The sequence below is a fragment of the Plecotus auritus genome (assembly GCF_963455305.1).
Source record: "Plecotus auritus genome assembly, chromosome: 10".
In the NCBI taxonomy this organism is placed as follows: Eukaryota; Metazoa; Chordata; class Mammalia; order Chiroptera; family Vespertilionidae; genus Plecotus; species Plecotus auritus.
Genome location: NC_137785.1, coordinates 44,078,906 through 44,098,692, shown reverse-complemented (window position 1 = coordinate 44,098,692; position 19,787 = coordinate 44,078,906). Strand labels below are relative to the sequence as shown.

At 41.2% G+C, this 19,787-nt stretch overlaps 2 protein-coding genes across 3 annotated transcripts in view; one reads left to right on the top strand and one right to left on the bottom strand.

Moving 5' to 3' along the window:
- The window catches only part of PKD1L3 (polycystin 1 like 3, transient receptor potential channel interacting), a gene marked incomplete at its 5' end in the record, with an annotated part of 68,172 nt that extends 65,683 nt beyond the window's left edge, over positions 1–2,489 (top strand). Inside the window, 3 exons of the mRNA XM_080645283.1 lie at positions 974–1,105; positions 1,848–1,928; positions 2,360–2,489. Coding sequence (XP_080501409.1) covers positions 974–1,105; positions 1,848–1,928; positions 2,360–2,440 — 294 coding nt within the window. The 3' untranslated portion in view covers positions 2,441–2,489. The remainder of the gene's footprint in view (positions 1–973; positions 1,106–1,847; positions 1,929–2,359) is intronic.
- Positions 2,490–2,593: 104 nt separating this feature from the next.
- IST1 (IST1 factor associated with ESCRT-III) overlaps positions 2,594–19,787 on the bottom strand; it is a 28,577-nt gene continuing 11,383 nt past the window's right edge. The window contains exons 2-11 of one of the 2 annotated variants that reach the window (XM_080645290.1): positions 15,728–15,810; positions 15,201–15,303; positions 14,626–14,806; positions 13,828–13,915; positions 9,562–9,645; positions 8,904–9,014; positions 7,372–7,575; positions 6,355–6,444; positions 5,037–5,085; positions 2,594–3,983 (exon numbers count right to left, since the gene is read on the bottom strand). In XM_080645290.1, coding sequence (XP_080501416.1) covers positions 3,784–3,983; positions 5,037–5,085; positions 6,355–6,444; positions 7,372–7,575; positions 8,904–9,014; positions 9,562–9,645; positions 13,828–13,915; positions 14,626–14,806; positions 15,201–15,288 — 1,095 coding nt within the window. In that variant the 5' untranslated portion in view covers positions 15,289–15,303; positions 15,728–15,810 and the 3' untranslated portion in view covers positions 2,594–3,783. The remainder of the gene's footprint in view (positions 3,984–5,036; positions 5,086–6,354; positions 6,445–7,371; positions 7,576–8,903; positions 9,015–9,561; positions 9,646–13,827; positions 13,916–14,625; positions 14,807–15,200; positions 15,304–15,727; positions 15,811–19,787) is intronic. The other variant, XM_080645289.1, reaches the window with a different exon arrangement.

Sequence of the window (19,787 nt, the reverse complement as noted above, 5' to 3'; positions counted from 1 at the left end):
TGCAGGGAAAGGCAGTTGGGAGGGACCCAGGCCTGCAGGAGAGGGCAGTTAGGGATGACCAGGCCTGCAAGGGAGGGCAGTTGTGGGCAACCAGGGCTGCAGGGAAAGGCAGTTGGGAGGGACCCAGGCCTGCAGGAGAGGGCAGTTAGGGGTGACCAGGCCTGCAAGGGAGGGCAGTTAGGGGAAAACAGGCTGGCAGGGGAGCAGTTAGGCATCAATCCGGCTGGCAGGGGAGTGGTTAGTGGGTGATCAGGCTGGCAGGCAGAAGCGGTTAGGGGCAATCAGGAAGGCAGGTGAGCAGTTGGGAGCCAGCAGTCCTGGATTGTGAGAGGGATGTCTGACTGCCCGTTTAGGCCTGATCCCACTGGGATCGGGCCTAAATAGGCAGTTGGACATCATTTGAGGGGTCCCAGATTGGAGAGGGTGCAGGCTGGGCTGAGGGACACACACCCCCGTGCACAAATTTCGTGCACCGGGCCTCTAGTCATAATATTTAGTGTAAGCATTCATCCTCTAAGTTTGTCTTTTTCTAAACAATGCCAATAATGAAGGAGCCAATACCAAGGCAAAACATTTATCAGTACTGGAAAATCAACATCATTTGATTTGTAGGTTTACAGTTGTGAATACATGGAAGTTTATCATCAATGATTGTATGAAGTATAAACCTACTTTAGCCTACCCCTGTATTTTCTGGAATTGTTAGAACTCACATGGGCTTTGAATCATTTTAATTTTGCAACTCACCTGCTTTCTTCTTGGAAAGCCCTGGAGAGACAACTGTTTTTACAACATTAGAGTCAGTCATTCTTGCTCAAAAGTATTCTCCTTTTTAAGTAGTTTTGCTTTGCTCCCTAGTTTCTACCAGTGTTTTCTTATGTGAATAAATCCCAAATGTTAGCACACAACGTATTTTTAAAGTAGAAATCAAACTGTCAATGTTTAAATTAAAAGTGTTTTATTGTCTTTCCAGATTATTGCTTTAGACCCAGTCCTGGGATCCTTTCTGATCCTCACCAGTGTCATCTTGATGGTACTCGTGATCATTAACCTTTTTGTTTCTGCCATTCTAATGTCCTTTGGTAAAGAAAGAAAGTCCCTTAAGGTAAGTCAGTCTGCGGATTGGTAATTTTATATACAGGTTTTCCCCATTATCCAAAAGTAGAGCGTTCCTGTAAAAACTTTCAAAAGCCAAACTGGCATAAAGTATAAAAGCAATTACCATTAATTTAAATGGGAAAATTTTTTAATCTTTCCCAGTCCCCCAAAAGTAGCCTACCAAGTAATACATCAAGCCTAAAACAGCACTAACATACAGTAACAGCCAATATAATATACAGCTTCTATAAAGAAAAAAAATAACAGTTCAGTGTGCACTACTTCTATAAGAGCTCACTGCAAACACTTCCCGTTTTGCCTTTTTCATAAAAGCAAGTCCTCTTCCGATATCTTTGGTTAGTGAAAATAGGTACTAACATACATCTTCCCTAAAAGTGAAGTGGCGTAAAGTGGGGAATACCTGTATAAGCCATACCATTTTATACCACTGGAAAAGCTCAACTGTAGCTGCTTAAGATTACAGATGGATGTAGTGTACAATATCAGCAAATCCCCTTTTAGTCTCCACAGCTCTGCTATTTTCCTAGGAAACCCAGTTTACCAAGACTGCATTATGTTCTAGTCACTGTCCTGTAAGTAGCTGACCCTCAACTACTAAGAAGCAAAAGCACTCCAATGCCTAACTGCAAATCATTAAAGGAAATAGTATCTTTACTGTGTATGTTACTTTTACCTTTGATACTTTTTTCCTTCAGTATACTTGCTTTTCTCCTTTTGTCTTCTAATAGACTTGGAAAGAAGCTACACTGATGGATATGCTGCTGCAGAAGCTCTCAAGTTTGTTAGGAATCCAGTGCACCAGAACACACGTGAGTAAACAGCTGTGACAGTCGTGGGCACCGACACTGAAGTGTTAAAGGATAAACTATCTTAACCCTGTTATCACCTAGCGAGTACTTACTTTTGCATGGCACAGCTTAGAAAATTACAGATGTTTACAATACACTTTGTTAAATTTGTCAGTAAGGAGTCAAAATCCCCTTCGCTGAAAGTCCTTACGTTTATGATCTTGGCACTGTTGGGAAAGGGTTAACGCTGCAATGAGTTACACATTTAACTGGCTCTGCTGCCAAACAACAAGTAACAGAACACTCACAACCAGTGTTCCAGGACGGCGGCGGGAAATACCAGGGAGTCAGATGTGCGCTCACTGCAGCTTATTAAAAATAAAGACGCAGGCATGCCATCTGCCTGAGGGGGAGCATTTCTAACACTGTCCTCCTTGCCCTGATTTAATTAGGTCCTGGAAGCCTCTGCAGAGTCCCAGAGGAGTAACCAAGCAAACTCACAGATGCTATCTGGGCTTAAATACAGAGACTGAAATGGGTTCCTTACTGCTGCAGGCATCCACATTACCCAGGGAGCCACAGGTAAGGTCTGGCTTGTGCCCAGCATGGGTCTCTTGCTTAAAATATTCTCCACTAAAATCCAACTTTGTAGCTCCCTATTCAACCCAACCAGTGGAGAAAGCAGGTCATAGAATTTTTAACTTTATTATCAGCTACCAAGGTATTAGATACAAACCAATCAAAAACATTAAAGAAAGGTTGCTTGAGACAGGTATATACAGATATACTACACAGAAGCCAAAGTCTTATCATCCGATCCCAAAGCCATCCCTGTGGGAAAGGATGGCCTTAGCTAAGGGGCAAAGGAGCATGTTAGTTACAACAATAAGAGTATTGTCCATCAAGGAAAGCAGCAAACAACTACAGCCACATGGGCACCAAAATGTATGAGATCAGTTTTTAAAGGTTCTCTTAATCATAAGGTTTTCAAATGAAAACAGGAACCCCTCTTCTCCTGTAGGCTTTTCAGCTCACTATTCAAGAGACTTGAATACTTATATTAAGGCAACTGGAAGCCCACCTTAGCCTTGAATGGTGACTTCTGCCCGACATGTGGCCTGTCCTTCCTTTGTCAGTAATACAATCCAGCAGAACATGCTAGGGGAAAAACAGGAATTTATACAGTGCTGCCCTCTGATAAAAGGGAAACAGCACTCGAAGCCAAAAGGCCACAGAGGGCTCCCTGGGAATCCAATAGAACTGAGAGGCCTTCAACTTTCCAAATAAACTTTGCAGCTGCATCCAGGTGGAACACTGCCCTGCAGCAAGGAGTAGTGTATATGCCAATGAGAGGACCCAGCTTCCAAGAACTGTTACAGTGGCTTCCTGAGTCATTTTTTTCTCTCCCATTCATATCAGAATGAGAAAATAGACATCTTAGCCTTGATTCTCACACACCACAAATCCACCTGTACTAAGTCTAGAACCTCAGCACAGGGCTGAGACACTTCATAAGTCCTCTCTTCCACAGCCCAGCCATCTCTGTCAGCTCTCCTCACAATGCCTTTACTTTCTCCCCCTGTAGAGGGTGGTGGGACAGGCGAGGAGAGAGCCTGGCTCACACTGACAGAAAACGGACAAGCACGGCTTCCAGGAGTCGGCTGCTCCGGGCTCAGTGTCCCCAGTCCTTCATCTCGTAGGCGCAGTAAAGAACTGGAAAGCACCACAATTTGGTAGAGCAGGAAGAGAGCCCACAGGAAGAGTGTGCGCGGCGATGGTTAAGAGATGAAACAGAATTTCATGGAGATTCTTTGTTACAAGGAGAAACTTCTCAGTCTCAACTCCCAGGACTTGGATGGTGCCTGGATTAGGAGGCCTATGTTTTCTTTTTCAACTCTTCAAATCTCCGGGAAAGATCATCAAAGTCAATGTCCTCAGATGCTGAGGTGTTGGCACCAGCAGATGCAGTTGGTAGTGTATCTGGCACGGACGGCAACTCTGGAAGTACAAAGTTGTCATAGGTATCCACGGCTCTCGCAGGGGGCTTCGCAGAGGCTTCTGGCTTGGGCCCAGGACCTAATTAAATTAGGGCAAGGAGCACAGTGTTACAAATGTCAGAAAGGTGGCTCAGAGCCATAGTCCCCTTTGGTAGAAATAACAACACAAATACAGTAGAAAAGTTTTCTTTCTAAATGATTATTGAATTCTAAAGGTAAATACACAGAACATTATTTAAACACACTGTCCCCTTTCACATAGGCCTGCTCCCATAACAACAAAGTCCAAAGTCTGGAGTGGTACCAGAATTCTGTTGGATGAAGTTACTCTTTAAGGCTTATTGGGAAAATTTTTATAAGAAATGTTAATGTCAATCCTATTTGATGGAATGGGATCTGATCTGTATTTCTAGTCTTCCATTTTATAAGTTAAAAATCATCCCCTTCTCTATCTACTGTATATTTCTATTTATATGTAAGTTCTAGAACAGGCAAACCTAAACTATAATTTTAGAAAATAAGAACAGTTCTTGCCTCTGGGGTGGAGTTGACTGAAAAGGAACAAAAGGGAACGAGCCTAGAGTGATAGAAATGTTTTATAACTTTGCTGAGGTGGTGGTTACATATATGTGTGTGTGTAGACACACATGTAATATCAAAACTCATCAATAGATTATATAATTTTGTGTATAGAAATTATGTAAAATACAATTCTCTAATTTAAAAAAATATATACTCCCTGTGGGTTTCTAGGGTGCTGGTTTTGAATAGATAGCTACATGAATATGCCAGCTACATGAATATGCCTGCTTTGTAAAAAGTCACTGAGCTATTTGTTTATAATTTGTGCCTATTCACCCCTCCTTCTTTTAATTTCCAGGCACAATGGAAGCTGCATCAGCAGGAACATAAACAAGTTGAAAAAATAAAAATGTGTGAAAAAGAAACAGGGAACCTGTGAGATTCTTTGGGGCCCAGGAAGATTATTTTCCTTTTGGAAGAGGGAAATCTGAGTTCTGTTTTTGCCATACTGCATTTGTAGGGAGGACAGGGCATGTGGGTTGAATTCCATGTATGAGAAAACAGCAAAGGGCTCAGCATTGAGCCTTGAGGGTTTCTAACTCACACTTACCAACAATCTGTGCAGAAGAGACATTCTTATCAGCATTACTGTCATCGACCTGAAACACAAACATTGTTACCAAAGAAAGCAATGGCATCACTGGAGAAAGTATGGATACATATATAAGCCCCTGTGCTGTCCAAAAGCTAAGCTGCTCAGCGAAAGCATCAGAACCTGTCCCTCCACTCCTTCCTGATCTTCCAGATAGATACTAGATGATATAGATAACATGTTGAAAACCAAGCGGAGAAAAAGGAAAATCTAACCACAATGTAACACCTCTTTAATCTGATACCTTCACCTTCCAGGCAGAGAAAGCACTAAACCACTGACTTCATCTCCAAGAACCAAGTCTTCAAATACCGATGATCATCTATCTACCTCATTCTTCGAAACAGTTGTGGGCAATGCTTCAATGCATGCAAGACCAAAACATAAGAAAAACTCAGGCCCACGGTAATATACCCAAAGGAAAGAATACTAAGCAAGCTCAGGAACAGGAGAATCTCCCTAGGTGAATCATTTCCATAGCAAGCGCCATGCCACTGTGTTTTCTCAGTTATGCATCAGATGGAAACAGCTTTCAAAAGGCACATACCAGCCTTGGCCGGTTAGAAAGCACTGGGTCGTGGGTTTGATTCCCGGTAAAGGGCACATACCTCAGTTACAGGTTCGATCCCTGACCCCAGCTGGGGCATGTGCGGGAGGCAACCAGTAGATGTGTGTGTGTCTCTCTCTTCCTCCTCTCTACTCTTAAAAGGCACATACTGGCTGAACAAATGAGGATGGCAGAAAACAAGTCATCCAATTCTAAACCAAAGCTGCTACAACCACCTACAGAGTTCAAAGCATCAAATAGCCAATTAGAGCAAGTTTTAACCTCAAGACTAAAATGTAAAACTAATGCTACAGGACACTTGTGTGTCAGACAAAAATCTGGTCTCTACTGCTTTACAAAGTATTGAGAATTTATAAAGCTGGTAGTTTAATTATCATGATATTCTAGCACTAAGACTATACCAGCTCCAGTAAGTCTCTACATAGTCCAAAAAAAAAGACGGTAAAGTGCCCTACTAGAACTTTCTAAGATCTGCAGCTCCCTCCTCCTGATCCTGGCTGAATTGCAGACAAAGTATTGCCACCAATGATACTGCCGCCGCCACCACCACACCCCATTTCCAGGATAATGAAAAGCAACACAATCCAAAGCAAGAACAAGGCTGATACTAGAGTTGATCAAAACTTTGCCTTCCCTTTGGCCATTATTTTGCTCTCTCTTCATGGGATTCACTCTCCTGCTGCTTATAAAAGAGGCTCAGGCACTTACAGATTCATACGATGGGGGAACTGGTATCTGAGGTGGGTGAACATTGGGAAAGGCCTGATAAGCCCCCATTGGCAATCCATTGAAATCCGACTGCAAGAGGAGAAAAGCAACATGAGAGACACTGCCCCCAATTAGCAATTTTCTCCGGTACATATATAGATACACACAGAAGGTCCTCAAATAATGTCATTTCATTATAATGTTGAATGCCATAGGAAAGTAACTCTTGTTTCTATCAATTAGCCTATGGTAAAATTGGGTTTCATAATACATCATTTCACTTAAAGTCACAGAACTATTGATGATATTAAATAGGACTTATTAAACTCAAGAATCCCAAAAAGAAGAAAAAATACGTCATCAGAAGGATTCCAGATTTTTAAAGATCTATAGCCAAAGGCTATTCTGCAAATTACTAAATCCATTGCTTAGGGAAAATTATTAGACTTTACAATAATGACCTTCATCATCTTGTCTACAAAAGAGGTTTTTCTATTTGGTAATAAATGATTGTGTTGTTTTTTTTAAAGCTACTAATCTGGCCCTGGCCGGTTTGGCTCATTTGATAGAGCGTGGGCCTGCGGACTGAAGGGTCCCAGGTTCAATTCTGGTCTGGGGCACATGCCACGGTTGTGGGCTCATGCAGGAGGCAGCCAATCAATGATTCCCTCTCATCATTGATGTTTCTGTCTCTCTCTCCCTCTTCCTCTGAAATCAACAACAACAAAAAACTACTAATCTGCCAGCAACAGGTCCCAAATATGTTTAATTAAAAAAAAAAAGTACATGAAGATGAGTTTTTCTAGCACCCTCTCTCCAGATTTTTCTACTGTATTTACTTCTAGCTGAAACAAAAGGCTTTCTCTAAATCCCAATACTTTTTACACAATGTGATCATTGTTAATACTTGTTCTTACTGCTAAATCCTCTTGACAATCTACAACTCCTGAGTATATTCACAGAGCCAACCTGTCATTTTCTAGAGCTTACATCACATTTATTTATATGTATACTTACTGGTCCCTTTGGAAGTGGGTATGAGAAAGGAGTACTTGGAGATGGCATGGGCATGGGCATGGGCATTGACACTGTTCCATCAGGTCCACCAACGGGTGCTGTGAACCCGCCCCCACTTCCTCCTCTTCCAGGGCCCCCTTTCTTCACATCATCTGTGAATCCAACATCAATAAGATCTGTCTCTACTCCAGGGGGAGCTTCTGCCTGAGGAAAAGAGAGAAATTCACATCATCACCCCACATCGCAGGCGAGGTTCCCAGGAAGCAGACTCTGGGAGATTAGCATGAAGGAAGTTTACTAGGGCGATCTCTTGTGATAATGACCTGTGGGAAAGTGAAAGAAGCAGGGATGGGTAAAGTAAGAAGGTGGGCTATTATGCAATCAAAGGCTTCAGCCAATTCGCCAGGGATCTCTGGAGCTAGGTGGGGTGACCCTACAGCAGATGTCCCCAACTGTGTCAAAGACGAAGTGTATTTTATTTTTATTTTTTTTGTTAATCTTCACCTGAAGGCATTTTTCCATTGATTTTTAAGGAGAGTAAGAAGGGGGGTGCCATAGCTGGTTTGGCTCAGTGGATAGAGCGTCGGCCTGTGGACTGAAGGGTCCCAGGTTCGATTCCAGTCAAGGGCATTTACCTTGGTTGCGGGCACATATCCAGTGGGGGGTGTGCAGGAGGCAGCTGATCAGTGTTTCTCTCTCATTGATGTTTCTAACTCTCTATCCCTCTCCCTTCCTCTCTGTAAAAAATCAATAAAATATATATATATAAAAAAAAAGAAGAAGAAGATGGGGGGAGAGACAGAAACATCGGTGTGAGAGACATCGATTAGTTGTCTCCCGCATGCGTCCCGACTGGGGCCAGGAATCGAGCCTGCAACTGAGATACGCGCCCCTGACCAGAATCAAACTCGAGACCAGGCTGATGCTCTATCCACTCAGCCAGACCAGCCAGGGCGAAGGGAAGTGTCTAAATCCCTGCACTGACCAGTTACAGAATACTGGCCCCAGGAAAGACTGGGTAAGGAAGCTCTCTTCTGTGGGCCACTGCTTGGAGGGATACTCAGCTTTGTGTGAGACCAGTGACCAATACTCTCAAGAGCTGGGGGATTACATCTTCTGTTCTGAAAATTTAGAGTGGGTGTTGTCTAAGCAGCATACCAAAGCATCTGCTAAATTCATTGACCTTAACTGCTGGATGATAATTATTGGCATATTTACCCTCCTTACACCGGCAGTCTCTTTAGGACAGAGACCTCGTTTTTATATATCTCTGTATTAACAGCTTTCTGTGCATTGTCTGGCACATCACAGGTATCTAATAAGCATCAAGGTTTTGTACCTTTTCAAAGTGCTTTCAGTATTCATTTCATCTGATCCATTTGAGATATGGAGGCACAATTTTTACCCAAAAAGGCACTAACTGGGCAAAGCTTTAAACCTTCACACACCAACTGCAGTGCAAGGAATACAATTAGAGAAAGTGATATCTAGAGACTCACTTTTCTGAGTACTCTGAAAGGCTCTAAACTCACCATGACCACAGAATCAGGCTCATAGGGCACATTGTAGTTCTTGGCAATTTCAATCAGGTATCTCTCCACCAGGATTTTGGGCGGAGCTTCCACACTCAGTTTGTGCATTAGCTGTAATTAAAAGACCCAAGGTTAAGATGCATCTACACCAACCAGCCCAAGTCTATCCTGTCTCACTTTTACATTTTGTTCCTCTCATTTTATAGGTAAACTGAGGCCCAAAAAAAAAAAGGGTTCAGACCAGTTAAATGATTTTTTTTCCAGTCACAAAATATATTACAAGACCCAAGTCTCTCTCACGTTCTCTGGTTATATAAGACCCAGGTGTTGGTGAAGGACTGATACTGCTGCCTTCCACATTTGAATTCTTCCACCCTTCTCCCAACCTCATTTCTACCTCCGCAAATTATAAAGGGCATGAAGAACAGGGGGCAAATGAGATATGACCCAGAACAACAGCCTCACAAGTCAGAGGTGGAGGGCCAAGGGAAGGAGTGGACTGCACTGACAACCAGAAAGCCTTCCTCCCACTCTCACGATGAAATGTGGAACCCTAGGTCAACTCGGCCATACAGTGGTAATCGCTAGATTACTGCAGGCAATAAATTAACCTGCCCCACCCTGCCATCGCTTCATGTTTAACAAGTCTGTTCCTTACCCTGTCATTCACAGTTCCAATCTGGTTGGTCCTACATAACTTGCCATATTCCTTGCTATACTTGGCACACAGCTGATCAGCAACCTACCAAGAAAAAAGAACAGTAAATAAAAGTGGAAACCATTCCTATAGACTGCTTCAAGCTTTCTCCTATCAACAGTAAACAGGCTTCTATTACAGGATATCCAAAAAACTGGGGTCTGTAAAACCTTAAGGGGTACATACTAATTAACTTAGTTATTGTTTATGTATCCATCCAATGAGCTGCAACTATATGCGGAACTCTAGAATAAGCATTACGATATACACTATAAATAATGATGAACAACACCAGACACTGTTCCTACTCTTAGAGAATCTTATAGTCCTCAGGGAAAACAGTCATCACTCAAAATCACACAGGTAAAGTACAAATGCAGCTGTGAAAAGTGCTACCAAGGGAGAGTATACTATACTATGACAATAGAATAAGATCTGTTATAAAAAAAAAGGCAACTGGGTGGTGGGCACACAATACAATATACAGATGATGAATTATAGAATTGTACATTTGAAGCTCATAATGTTACTAATCAATGTCACCTTAATAAATTTAATTTTAATAAAAGTCAGATAAGACTTCCAGAAGACACTTAACTAAACGAGGGAAGGAAGGGTACTACAAAAAAAGAAAACATGTGCAAAGGCCTCCAGTGGAAAAACAGGGCCAATCAATCCTCAAGCCAGAATAAGTCTAGTGCAGAGCCTGAGGCAGGAATGGGGGAGGAATGGGGGAGGAACGGAAAAAAGCAAGTGGGGGCCAGACAATGCAGGGCCATGTAGGCCATATAAAAAGTTTTGTTTCTGTCACAAGCACAACAGAAAGATACCAAAGGGCTTTAAAATAAGGTGTAGTGACAGGATCAGAGCAGTGTTTTTAAAAGAACCCTCAGTTGTTCTGCTGTAATGGGGAACAGAGTAAAGAAAACCAAAGCAGATATAGGAAGAACATTCAAGAAGTTACTGCATAGTTCAAGCAGGAGATGATAGTGGCATTGGACCAGAGTGGTCCCAACACCTGAGAGCTCACTGAGGGAGCACTCACTGTCCAATATGTAGACTTTCAAGGGTACCTGGTACTTATCAGTTGTACCTGTCATTTGTCTTTTGATGATTTTTGTTTTGCTTTATATTAATGTAGAATTTTTAAATATTTGCTTAATTTATCACTCTTCGTTTATGGCTTTTGTGGCATATTTAGTTATGAGATTATTTTCTTAATCTACCTAGTTTTCTTCAAGTTTTTATGGTTTCATTCTTTTAAAGAAATGTAAATCTTTGTTTCATTTGGAATTAATCTCTAATAGTAAAAGGGTAATATGTTGATTAGACTGGACGTCATTCTGGACGAAGCTAGGGCCGGAGGGAAGCCGGTACCAGCAGCGGGGGGTGAGGGGGAAGGAGAAGGCCTACTCTTGCACAAATTTCGTGCATCAGGCCTCTAGTCTTAATATAAAGGAGAAGTATAGGAGAGGCTAAAAATGAGGTTAAAACTGTAAGAAGCAGTTGTCACTGACAGCTGTAGGAGGGGAAGGGGCTAGAGGTTGGGTGAGAAGGGGGAAGGGCTTCAGTAAAGAAAAAAAAGACTCATGGACACAGACAACAAAAGGGAGGGGGGAGGGGTAGAAGAGAGGAGGTAGAGGAAGGTAAAGGGAGGGTAAATAGTGATGGGACTTGACTTGGGGTGGTAAACATACAATTACAAGATATCAGATGGTGTATTATACAATTGTGTATCTGAAACCTATATAATTTTATTAACCAATATCACCCAATAAGTGAAATTTAAAAAAAAAACAAAAAACTGTATGACTATTTTCCCTACCAAATCAGAATACATGTTTACTCTTTGGGGAGGTTAAACTAAAGGGACTCTGGACTCCAAGCATAGCAGGGAGCAGAGATACTTACTGACCACAGAAGAATTAAGTGTAGGTCTTCTACAAGAGAAGAATGAGACATTTGGCTTCCTTCTCTCCTGGGCTCTCAGAAATGCTGACAGCCAGCTTATACCTTCCAGGTGTAGGATTCCTCTCTAAGGAAAATGACCAACCCAAGGAAAGAAAACTAGTTCTTGACAGTCTGGAGTTCCCTCAAGAAAGGGCTTAGTCAGATCATTCAACAATGAAGGCATCTGGCAGTAAGCCCCACCCAAGCATAGAAGAGGTTCCAATTTGATTTTTAAAAGTGTCTTACTTGCCCAGCCAGCATGGCTCAGTGGTTGAACATCGAACTATGAACCAGGAGGTCATGGTCCGATTCCCAGTCAGGGCACATGCCTGGGTTGTGGGCTCAATTCCCAGTTTCAGGCATGCAGGAGGCAGCCAATCAATGATTCTCTCTCATCATTGAAGTTTCTCTCTCTCCCTCTCCCTTCCTCTCTGAAATCAATAAAAAAAAACTTTTAAATAAATAAATTTGTGTTACTCATAAATATAAACCAACAGCCAAGAGTCATCAAAACTAAGAAAAGCCTCTATTATAAAACAGTCTAAATCTAAGAAACAGAAAGAAAACAAACATTACTGAAACAAAAATTTAAACCCTGGCTAGTGCTTCTCAGTGGTTAGTGTCGGCCTGCGCACAGAAGGGTTGTAGGTTCGATTCCTGGTCAAGGGCATCTATCTGGGCTGCAGGTTCACATGCGAGAGGCAACCGTCAATGTGTCTCTCTCACATCAATGGATGTTTCCTCTCTCCCCCCCTCTCCCACTCACTCTCTCTGAAAAAGCAATGAAAAAAATATCCTCAGGTGAGGACTCACAAAAAAAATAAACTATAATATTCTCAGAGAGTTAGAAGACATTGTAGCCATGAAACAAAAACAACAGACTATAAAAAATATTCAGAGAATTAAAAAGAGCTCTTAAAAAATAAAATCAGAAGAGAAGGACATCTCAAAAGATGGGTTGGTAGATAAGACTGAGACAATCTTAGAGAAAATAAAGTACACAAAGATGTAGAAAGAAAATAAGGAGAAAAATAACTTAATTGAACTGTTTTCAATTGAGTCAGTACCACATCCATGTTGTGGCAGGCCATTTTTTAGTTAACGTCTGTCTCGTCTGCTAGACTCAAAGTTACAAGTGTAGGGCTCATATCCTATTCAGCTCACCATTACACCCTCAGTGTCCACTTAGCACGTAACATCTGCTCAATAAATATTTGTGAAATGAATGAATGAAGCAAAACACCTAAAATAAAATTAACGTTGTTTTAACTTTACTGGTTTACAGTTGCGTAAGAATTTTTCTATTTGTATATACTTAAATAACATTTGTCAAAAAATAAAAAATTGCCCCAGCTGGTTTGGCTCAGTGGAAAGAGCATCAGCCTGCGGACTGAAGGGTCCCGGGTTCGAGTCCGGTCAAGGGCATGTACCTTGGTTGTGGGCACATCCCCAGTGGGGGCTGTGCAGGAGGCAGCTGGTTGATGTTTCTCTCTCAATGATGTTTCTGACTATCTCTCTCCCTTCCTCTCTGTAAAAAATCAATAAAATATATTAAAAAAAATAATAATAAAAAAATAAAAAGTTAATGGCACCACTTTAAAATGGAACCAGAGCTCCCATGCTAGGGAAACTGCTTTGCACGTGTATGCCTCAAATCTGTGCTGTATTAAAACAGGGCAAAATAACCTTTGGGCTGGGCCTAGGGCAACAGTGTGTCCCAAAGAGCTGTTGGCCAAGATAACAAGAAAGCAGTTATTATGACTACTGGACTGATGGACTACTGAAATGAGAATTAAAAACATTATTTAGAATTAACAGCATTGTTATCTGCACCAACAGAAATGCCTTCCTTCTAGTGTTCTCCTTCCCCTTCTCATATATATCCATTGCCTTTGTCTCTTAATCGAAACACTATATGGATTCTGCCTGAATCAGTGAATGCCCAATAGCTATTTTTATTGATCTCAAATAAAAGCTTATTGCCTCTCACTTTCAAAGGCCTTTCTGAAATTAACATAACACAATAAAACTAATTTAAGACAAAACTGAGGGTGCATGAAACTTTGCTCCTTAAAAAAAAATTATTCAAGTTTGCAAAACACTCTTCTATGAGATAAGGCCTTAAATAGAAGAAGAAGCACGTTTATAAAGTCCATGTCAAAGGCAGCATGAGAAGGGTACAAAATACTTGGTCAAATGAGCAGAAATGACTTAAGTTAACCAATTTTTCTAATAATATGAAAAACTACAGACATCACTGAAACTGGTTGTACTCACTATTTTCAACTCAGCCACCTCTGACTGGAGTCGAGGAGCAGCCCAGATAAGTGTAGACACAGATTCAGCCAGACCAGAATCTAGCTCCCTAATGAAGGAAAAAATTAATAAAATTTAACATTCTTTAAAACCAACCAACCACCCTAACATTTGTATGAAATATAGTGACATAGCCTCTTGTTATTTCACAAATCTCTTTAACTTTTCAATAACGCTGAACTTCTACCCATTTTCATCATCCTATTTTACTTCTGGGAAAACTCAAAACTAAATGATGCATCCAAGATCACCAAGTCAGGAAATGGTTCAGCCATTTCAACAGTTGTCTCTATGTTGAGATCAGGCGTCAATAATAGGAAAAAGGTCCTTGGGTATGTGAAACAGTCACTTAGTGCTCACCCCTACATAAGAACACCAATATTATTTCTTTCTCAAATTCCAGAGGTGATTATATTTAGGTCTTTGATCAGAATATCTTATTCATTAAGGTTATACAAAATGAGTAAGTTCTAGAAATCTGTTGAACAACAACTATGCCTATAATTAACAATACTGTATTGTGTGCTTAAAATTTTTGTTAAGAGGGTACAGCTCATGTTGTGTTCTTACCAAAAAAAGAAAGGGAGGGGTGGGGGGATACAAGGAAACTTTTGAAGGTGATGTTTATTGCCTTGATTGTGGTATTTGTATACAGATATATGCATGTGTCTGAATTAATCAAACTGTAAATTATGTGCAGTTTTTCTATATCAATTATACATCAATAAAGGAAAAAAAAAAAAGACCAAAAGAGCTTACTTCATAGATTGAATGAGGCCAAACCGGGCCAGCAGCAGGTCACAATACAACTCCAAGATCTCCATGGCCTCCACAAGGTAGTCTTCCCGTATAATGTGCTCCACTCGGATTCGAGCTCGTTCATCTTTCCCAGCAGCCAGATAGTCAGCAATCTCTTTCCTTGCTTTCTGGGCCAGTTCCGCTAAGGCACAAATCCCACTCTAGTCACACAGCAGTAGTGCACGGGGCCTTGGCCTGCAGGCGGACCTCCACCCCAACAGAGACAAGTGGATGTTTCTACTATGTCCTAGCTCACTCCCTTAGCAAATCTAGTCTAGAATTTGCTACTTTGTCTAGGTGAGAATATTGTTTGGGTACCCAGAAATTTCAGGAGTCATGTTACCTATTCCATAGCAACAAAGTATGTCCTTTCCCTGCAACAAAGAGATTCAATCTAACCAGATGTACCTAAATTTAAAGGATATAAGATCCCTAAAAGTTCATAGTACTTAGCCTGAAAGAGCCAATATTGGGATGGTAGGACCCAGTGATGTATTTTGGAAGAGAAAAATATAAGGCAATCATGCATTACTCACTTTTTTTTTTCTCCAATAGTTTAAGACGGTTTATGACTAATCTCAAATTGACTCGTAAACGCTCAGCTTTAAATCCAGAGCCCAGCATATTGTGCTATTCCTCCTGGAAAAAAATAACACAATGACTATTTTCAAGTTAAAATTAGTTCAGAAACTAACACCAGTTAGAGAATAGATTATTTGACACTATAAACTAGAGTAGTTTTCTAATACAGGCAAATGACATGATCTGATTCACATTTTTTAAAGATCTTTTTGGCTGTTGTGTGGAGAACTCATTGGGAGAGGGTATTAATGGAAGCAAGACCACAAAGGAGAGGATATTACTATATTCCAGACAACAGATGGAAGCAGCTTAAACGGGTAGTTAGCAGTGGTGGTGGAAGAAGTGATCAGATTTAAAGCTATTTTGAAAACAGAGCTGAAAGAACTTTCTGATGGATGAAATGAGTACCTATGTATTGGTGTAGGACAGGGGTGATAAAAAGACAAGCAGGAAGGCCTCCTAATTCTCCCAAAAATCTCACCTTAAAACTGAAAGCTTTGCCTCTAAGATCAGGAACAAGAAAAGGATACTCTCACCACTGTTGTTCAACACAGTACAGAAGTCCTAGTCAGAGCAATTGGGCAAGAGGAAGAAATAAAAAGCATTCAAATTGGAATAAATAAGTAAAATTGTCACTTTTTGCAGATGACATGATACAATATATAAAACACCAAGACTACCAGAAACAACAAACAAACAAAGCTAAGTTGCTGGATACCAAAATCAATGTACAAACAATGAAATGTTGAGATCAGGCTTCAATAATAGGAAAAAGAAATGAAGAAAACAATTCCATTTCCAATTGCAACAAAAGGATAAAATAACTAGAAATAAACTTAATAAATGAATGGGACTACATCAAAAAAGAGAAGGATCGCTGAAACCGGTTTGGCTCAGTGGATAGAGCGTCGGCCTGCGGACTGAAGGGTCCCGGGTTCGATTCCGGTCAAGGGCATGTACCTTGGTTGCGGGCACATCCCCAGTGGGGAGTGTGCAGGAGGCAGCTGATCGATGTTTCTCTCTCATCGATGTTTCTAGCTCTCTATCCCTCTCCCTTCCTCTCTGTAAAATATAAATAAAATATATTTTAAAAAAAAACAAAAAAAAAAAAGAGAGAAGGATCTATACACTGAAAAATACAAGACACTGTTGAAAGACCCAAAGAAACGGAAAGACATTCCTTGTTCATGGATTGGAAGAATCAACATAGTTAAAATGGCTATTATTACCTAATGCAATATACAGATTTAATGCCATCCCAAAGGCATTTTTCAAAGAAATAGAAAAAAAATTCATCAACTTTGTATGGAACCACAAAAGAGCCCAAATAGCCAAAGCAATCCTGAGAAAAAAAGAACAATGCCAGTTATCACACTTCCTGGCTTCAAATTATACTACAAAGCTACAATAATCAAAGCAGTATGATACTGGCAGCGAAACAGACACACAGACCAATAGAAAATAACTGGGAGCCCAGAAATTAGCCCACATATATAAGGGCAACCAATTTTCAACAAATGAGCCAAAAACATACAATGGAGAAAGGAAAGCCTCTTCAATAAATGGTGTTGGAAAAACTGGAAAGCCACATGCAAAAGAACGAAAGTAGACTGCTATTTGACACCACTCAAAAGGGATTAAAGACTTAAATAAAAGACCTAAAACAATAAAATCCCTAGAAGAAAACATAGGTACTAAATCTACGGACCTTGGTGTCAGAGAGGCTTTTGTGAACCTGACCCCAAAGGCAAGGGAGGCAAAAGCAAAAATAAATGAATGGGACTACATCAAACTAAAAAGCTCTGTAAAGCAAAAGAAACCATGAACAAAACAAAAAGGCAACCAACCAAATGGCAGAAGATATCTGTAAACAATACCTCCAAAATGGGGCTAATAGCCAAATATATAAAGAACTCCTACCCTGGCCGGTTTGGCTCAGTGAATAGAGAGCATCATCGGTCCGAAGGGTCGCAGGTTCGATTCCCAGCCAAAAGCACTTACCTCGGTTGTAGGTTCCCTTTTCGGTCAGGACTCAAGTGGGGGGGTGGGAGGGGACAAACAATAGCAGTCTCTATCACACATTGATGTTTCTCTTCCCCTCCCCCCTCTTCCCTTCACCCTCCCTCCCTTCCACACTCTCTAAAAATCAATGAAAAAAATATCCTCACTCCTCAGGTGAGAAATAAATAAATAAACAAACAAACAAACAAATAAATAAATAAATAAAACAAAATGTATAAAGAACTCTACAACTCAGCAAGAACACAAACAATCCTATTAAAAAATGGGCAGAGCCGAAACCGGTTTGGCTCAGTGGATAGAGCATCGGCCTGCGGACTGAAGGGTCCCGGGTTCGATTCCGGTCAAGGGCATGTACCTTGGTTGCGGGCACATCCCCAGTGGGGGTTGTGCAGGAGGCAGCTGATCGATGTTTCTCTCTCATCGATGTTTCTAGCTCTCTATCCCTCTCCCTTCCTCTCTGTGAAATATCAATAAAAAAAAAAAAAAAAAAAAAATGGGCAGAGAATCTGATCAGATGCTTTTCCCAAGACATACCAATGGTCAACAGATATATGAAAAGATGTTAAACTTCACTAGCTCTAAGGGAAATGCAAATCAAAACCACAATGAGACACCACCTCACATCTGTTAGGATGGCTATAATAAGTAAGACAAGAAATAACAAGTGTTGGAGAAGATGTGGATAAAAAGAACCCTCATACACTGCTGGTGGGAATGTCAACTGGTGCAGCTACTATGGAAAATGGTATAGAGGTTCCTCAAAAATTTAAAGATAAAGCTACCACATGGCGCCGAAACCGGTTTGGCTCAGTGGATAGAGCGTCGGCCTGCGGACTCAGGGGTCCCGGGTTCGATTCCGGTCAAGGGCATGTACTGTGGTTGCGGGCACATCCCCAGTGGGGGGTGTGCAGGAGGCAGCTGATCGATGTTTCTAGCTCTCTGTCCCTCTCCCTTCCTCTCTGTAAAATATCAATAAAATATATTTTAAAAAAAAAAAAAAAGCTACCACATGGCCCAGCAATTCCTGTTCTGTGTATCTACCAAGAAAAAAAAAATAATTGAAAACATTTATTCATATATAGGTATATATGTATCCTATGTTCACTGCAGCATTATTCACAGTAGCCAAGACAGAAACAACCTAAGTGTCTTTTTTTTTTTTTTTAAATATATTTTATTGATTTTTTACAGAGAGGAAGGAAGAGTGATAGATAGTCAGAAACATCGATGAGAGAGAAACATCGATCAGCTGCCTCCTGCACACCTCCCACCGGGGATGTGCCCGCAACCAAGTTACATGCCCTTGACCGGAATCGAACCTGGGACCCTTCAGTCCGCAGGCCAACGCTCTATCCACTGAGCCAAACCGGTTTTGGCCTAAGTGTCTTTTGATGGATAATTGGATGAAGATGATGTGGTGGTACATATAACTATGGAATATTATCCTACCCTATGTAATAAAACCCTAATATGCAAATAGACCGAACAGCAGAACAACCAGTTGCTATGACGCACACTGACCCCAGGGTGGTCAGTGCGCTCCCACAGGGGGAGCATCGCTCAGCCAGAAGCCGGGCTCACGGCTGGCCAGTGCAGCAGCGGTGGCGGGAGCCTCTCCCGCCTCCGCTGCAGGCAGGAGGTAAGGAGCAAGAGGTCCCAGACTGCGAGAGCCCCGGACTGCAAGAGAGATATCTGACTGCCAGCTTAGGCCCGATTGGACATCCCCTGAGGGGTTCCAGAGCGAGAGGGCACAGGCCAGACTTAGGGGTACCCCCCCAAGTGTACAAATTTCGTGCACTGGGCCTCTAATTCAGCCATAAAAAGGATGAAATACTTCCATGGATGGATCCTGAGAGTATCATGCTCAGTGAAATAAGTCAGATGGAAAAGAACAAAAAAAATGTATGATTTCACTCATATGTGGGATAGAAAACAACAAACAAACATACAAAACAAACTCATAGACAACAGTATAGTGGTTACCAGAGAAGGGGGTGCAGGGAGGCTGAAGAGGGTAAAGGTGACAGAAGAAGACTACACTTTGGATGGTGAGCACACAATTCAATATATAGATGATATAATTTAGAATTGTACACTGGAAACTTATATAATGCTATTAACCCATGTCACCCCAATAAGTTTAATTAAAATTTTAAAATATAACCTCCCTCTAATTATTCAAATTACCAGCCTTTTGGGAAAAAACTAGTGTCTAAGACAGCCGTGGGCAAACTACGGCCCGCGGGCCGGATCCGGCTGTTCTATCCGGTTCTCTTGCTCTCCCCTCCACTCCTTTACTTTGAATTTATATTAGTTCACACAAACACTCCATCCATGCTTTTGTTCCGGCCTTTCGGTCCAGTTTAAGAACCCACTGTGGCCCTCGAGTCAAAAAGTTTGCCCACCCCTGTCTAGCAGCAGGATTGGCATTTCCATAATAAAGAGTTTTTAAAATGCTAATAAACCTTGTTAAAAAGTTAACTTTTAAGGCCTTCAAGAAAATAAGTAAATTTGTCTCT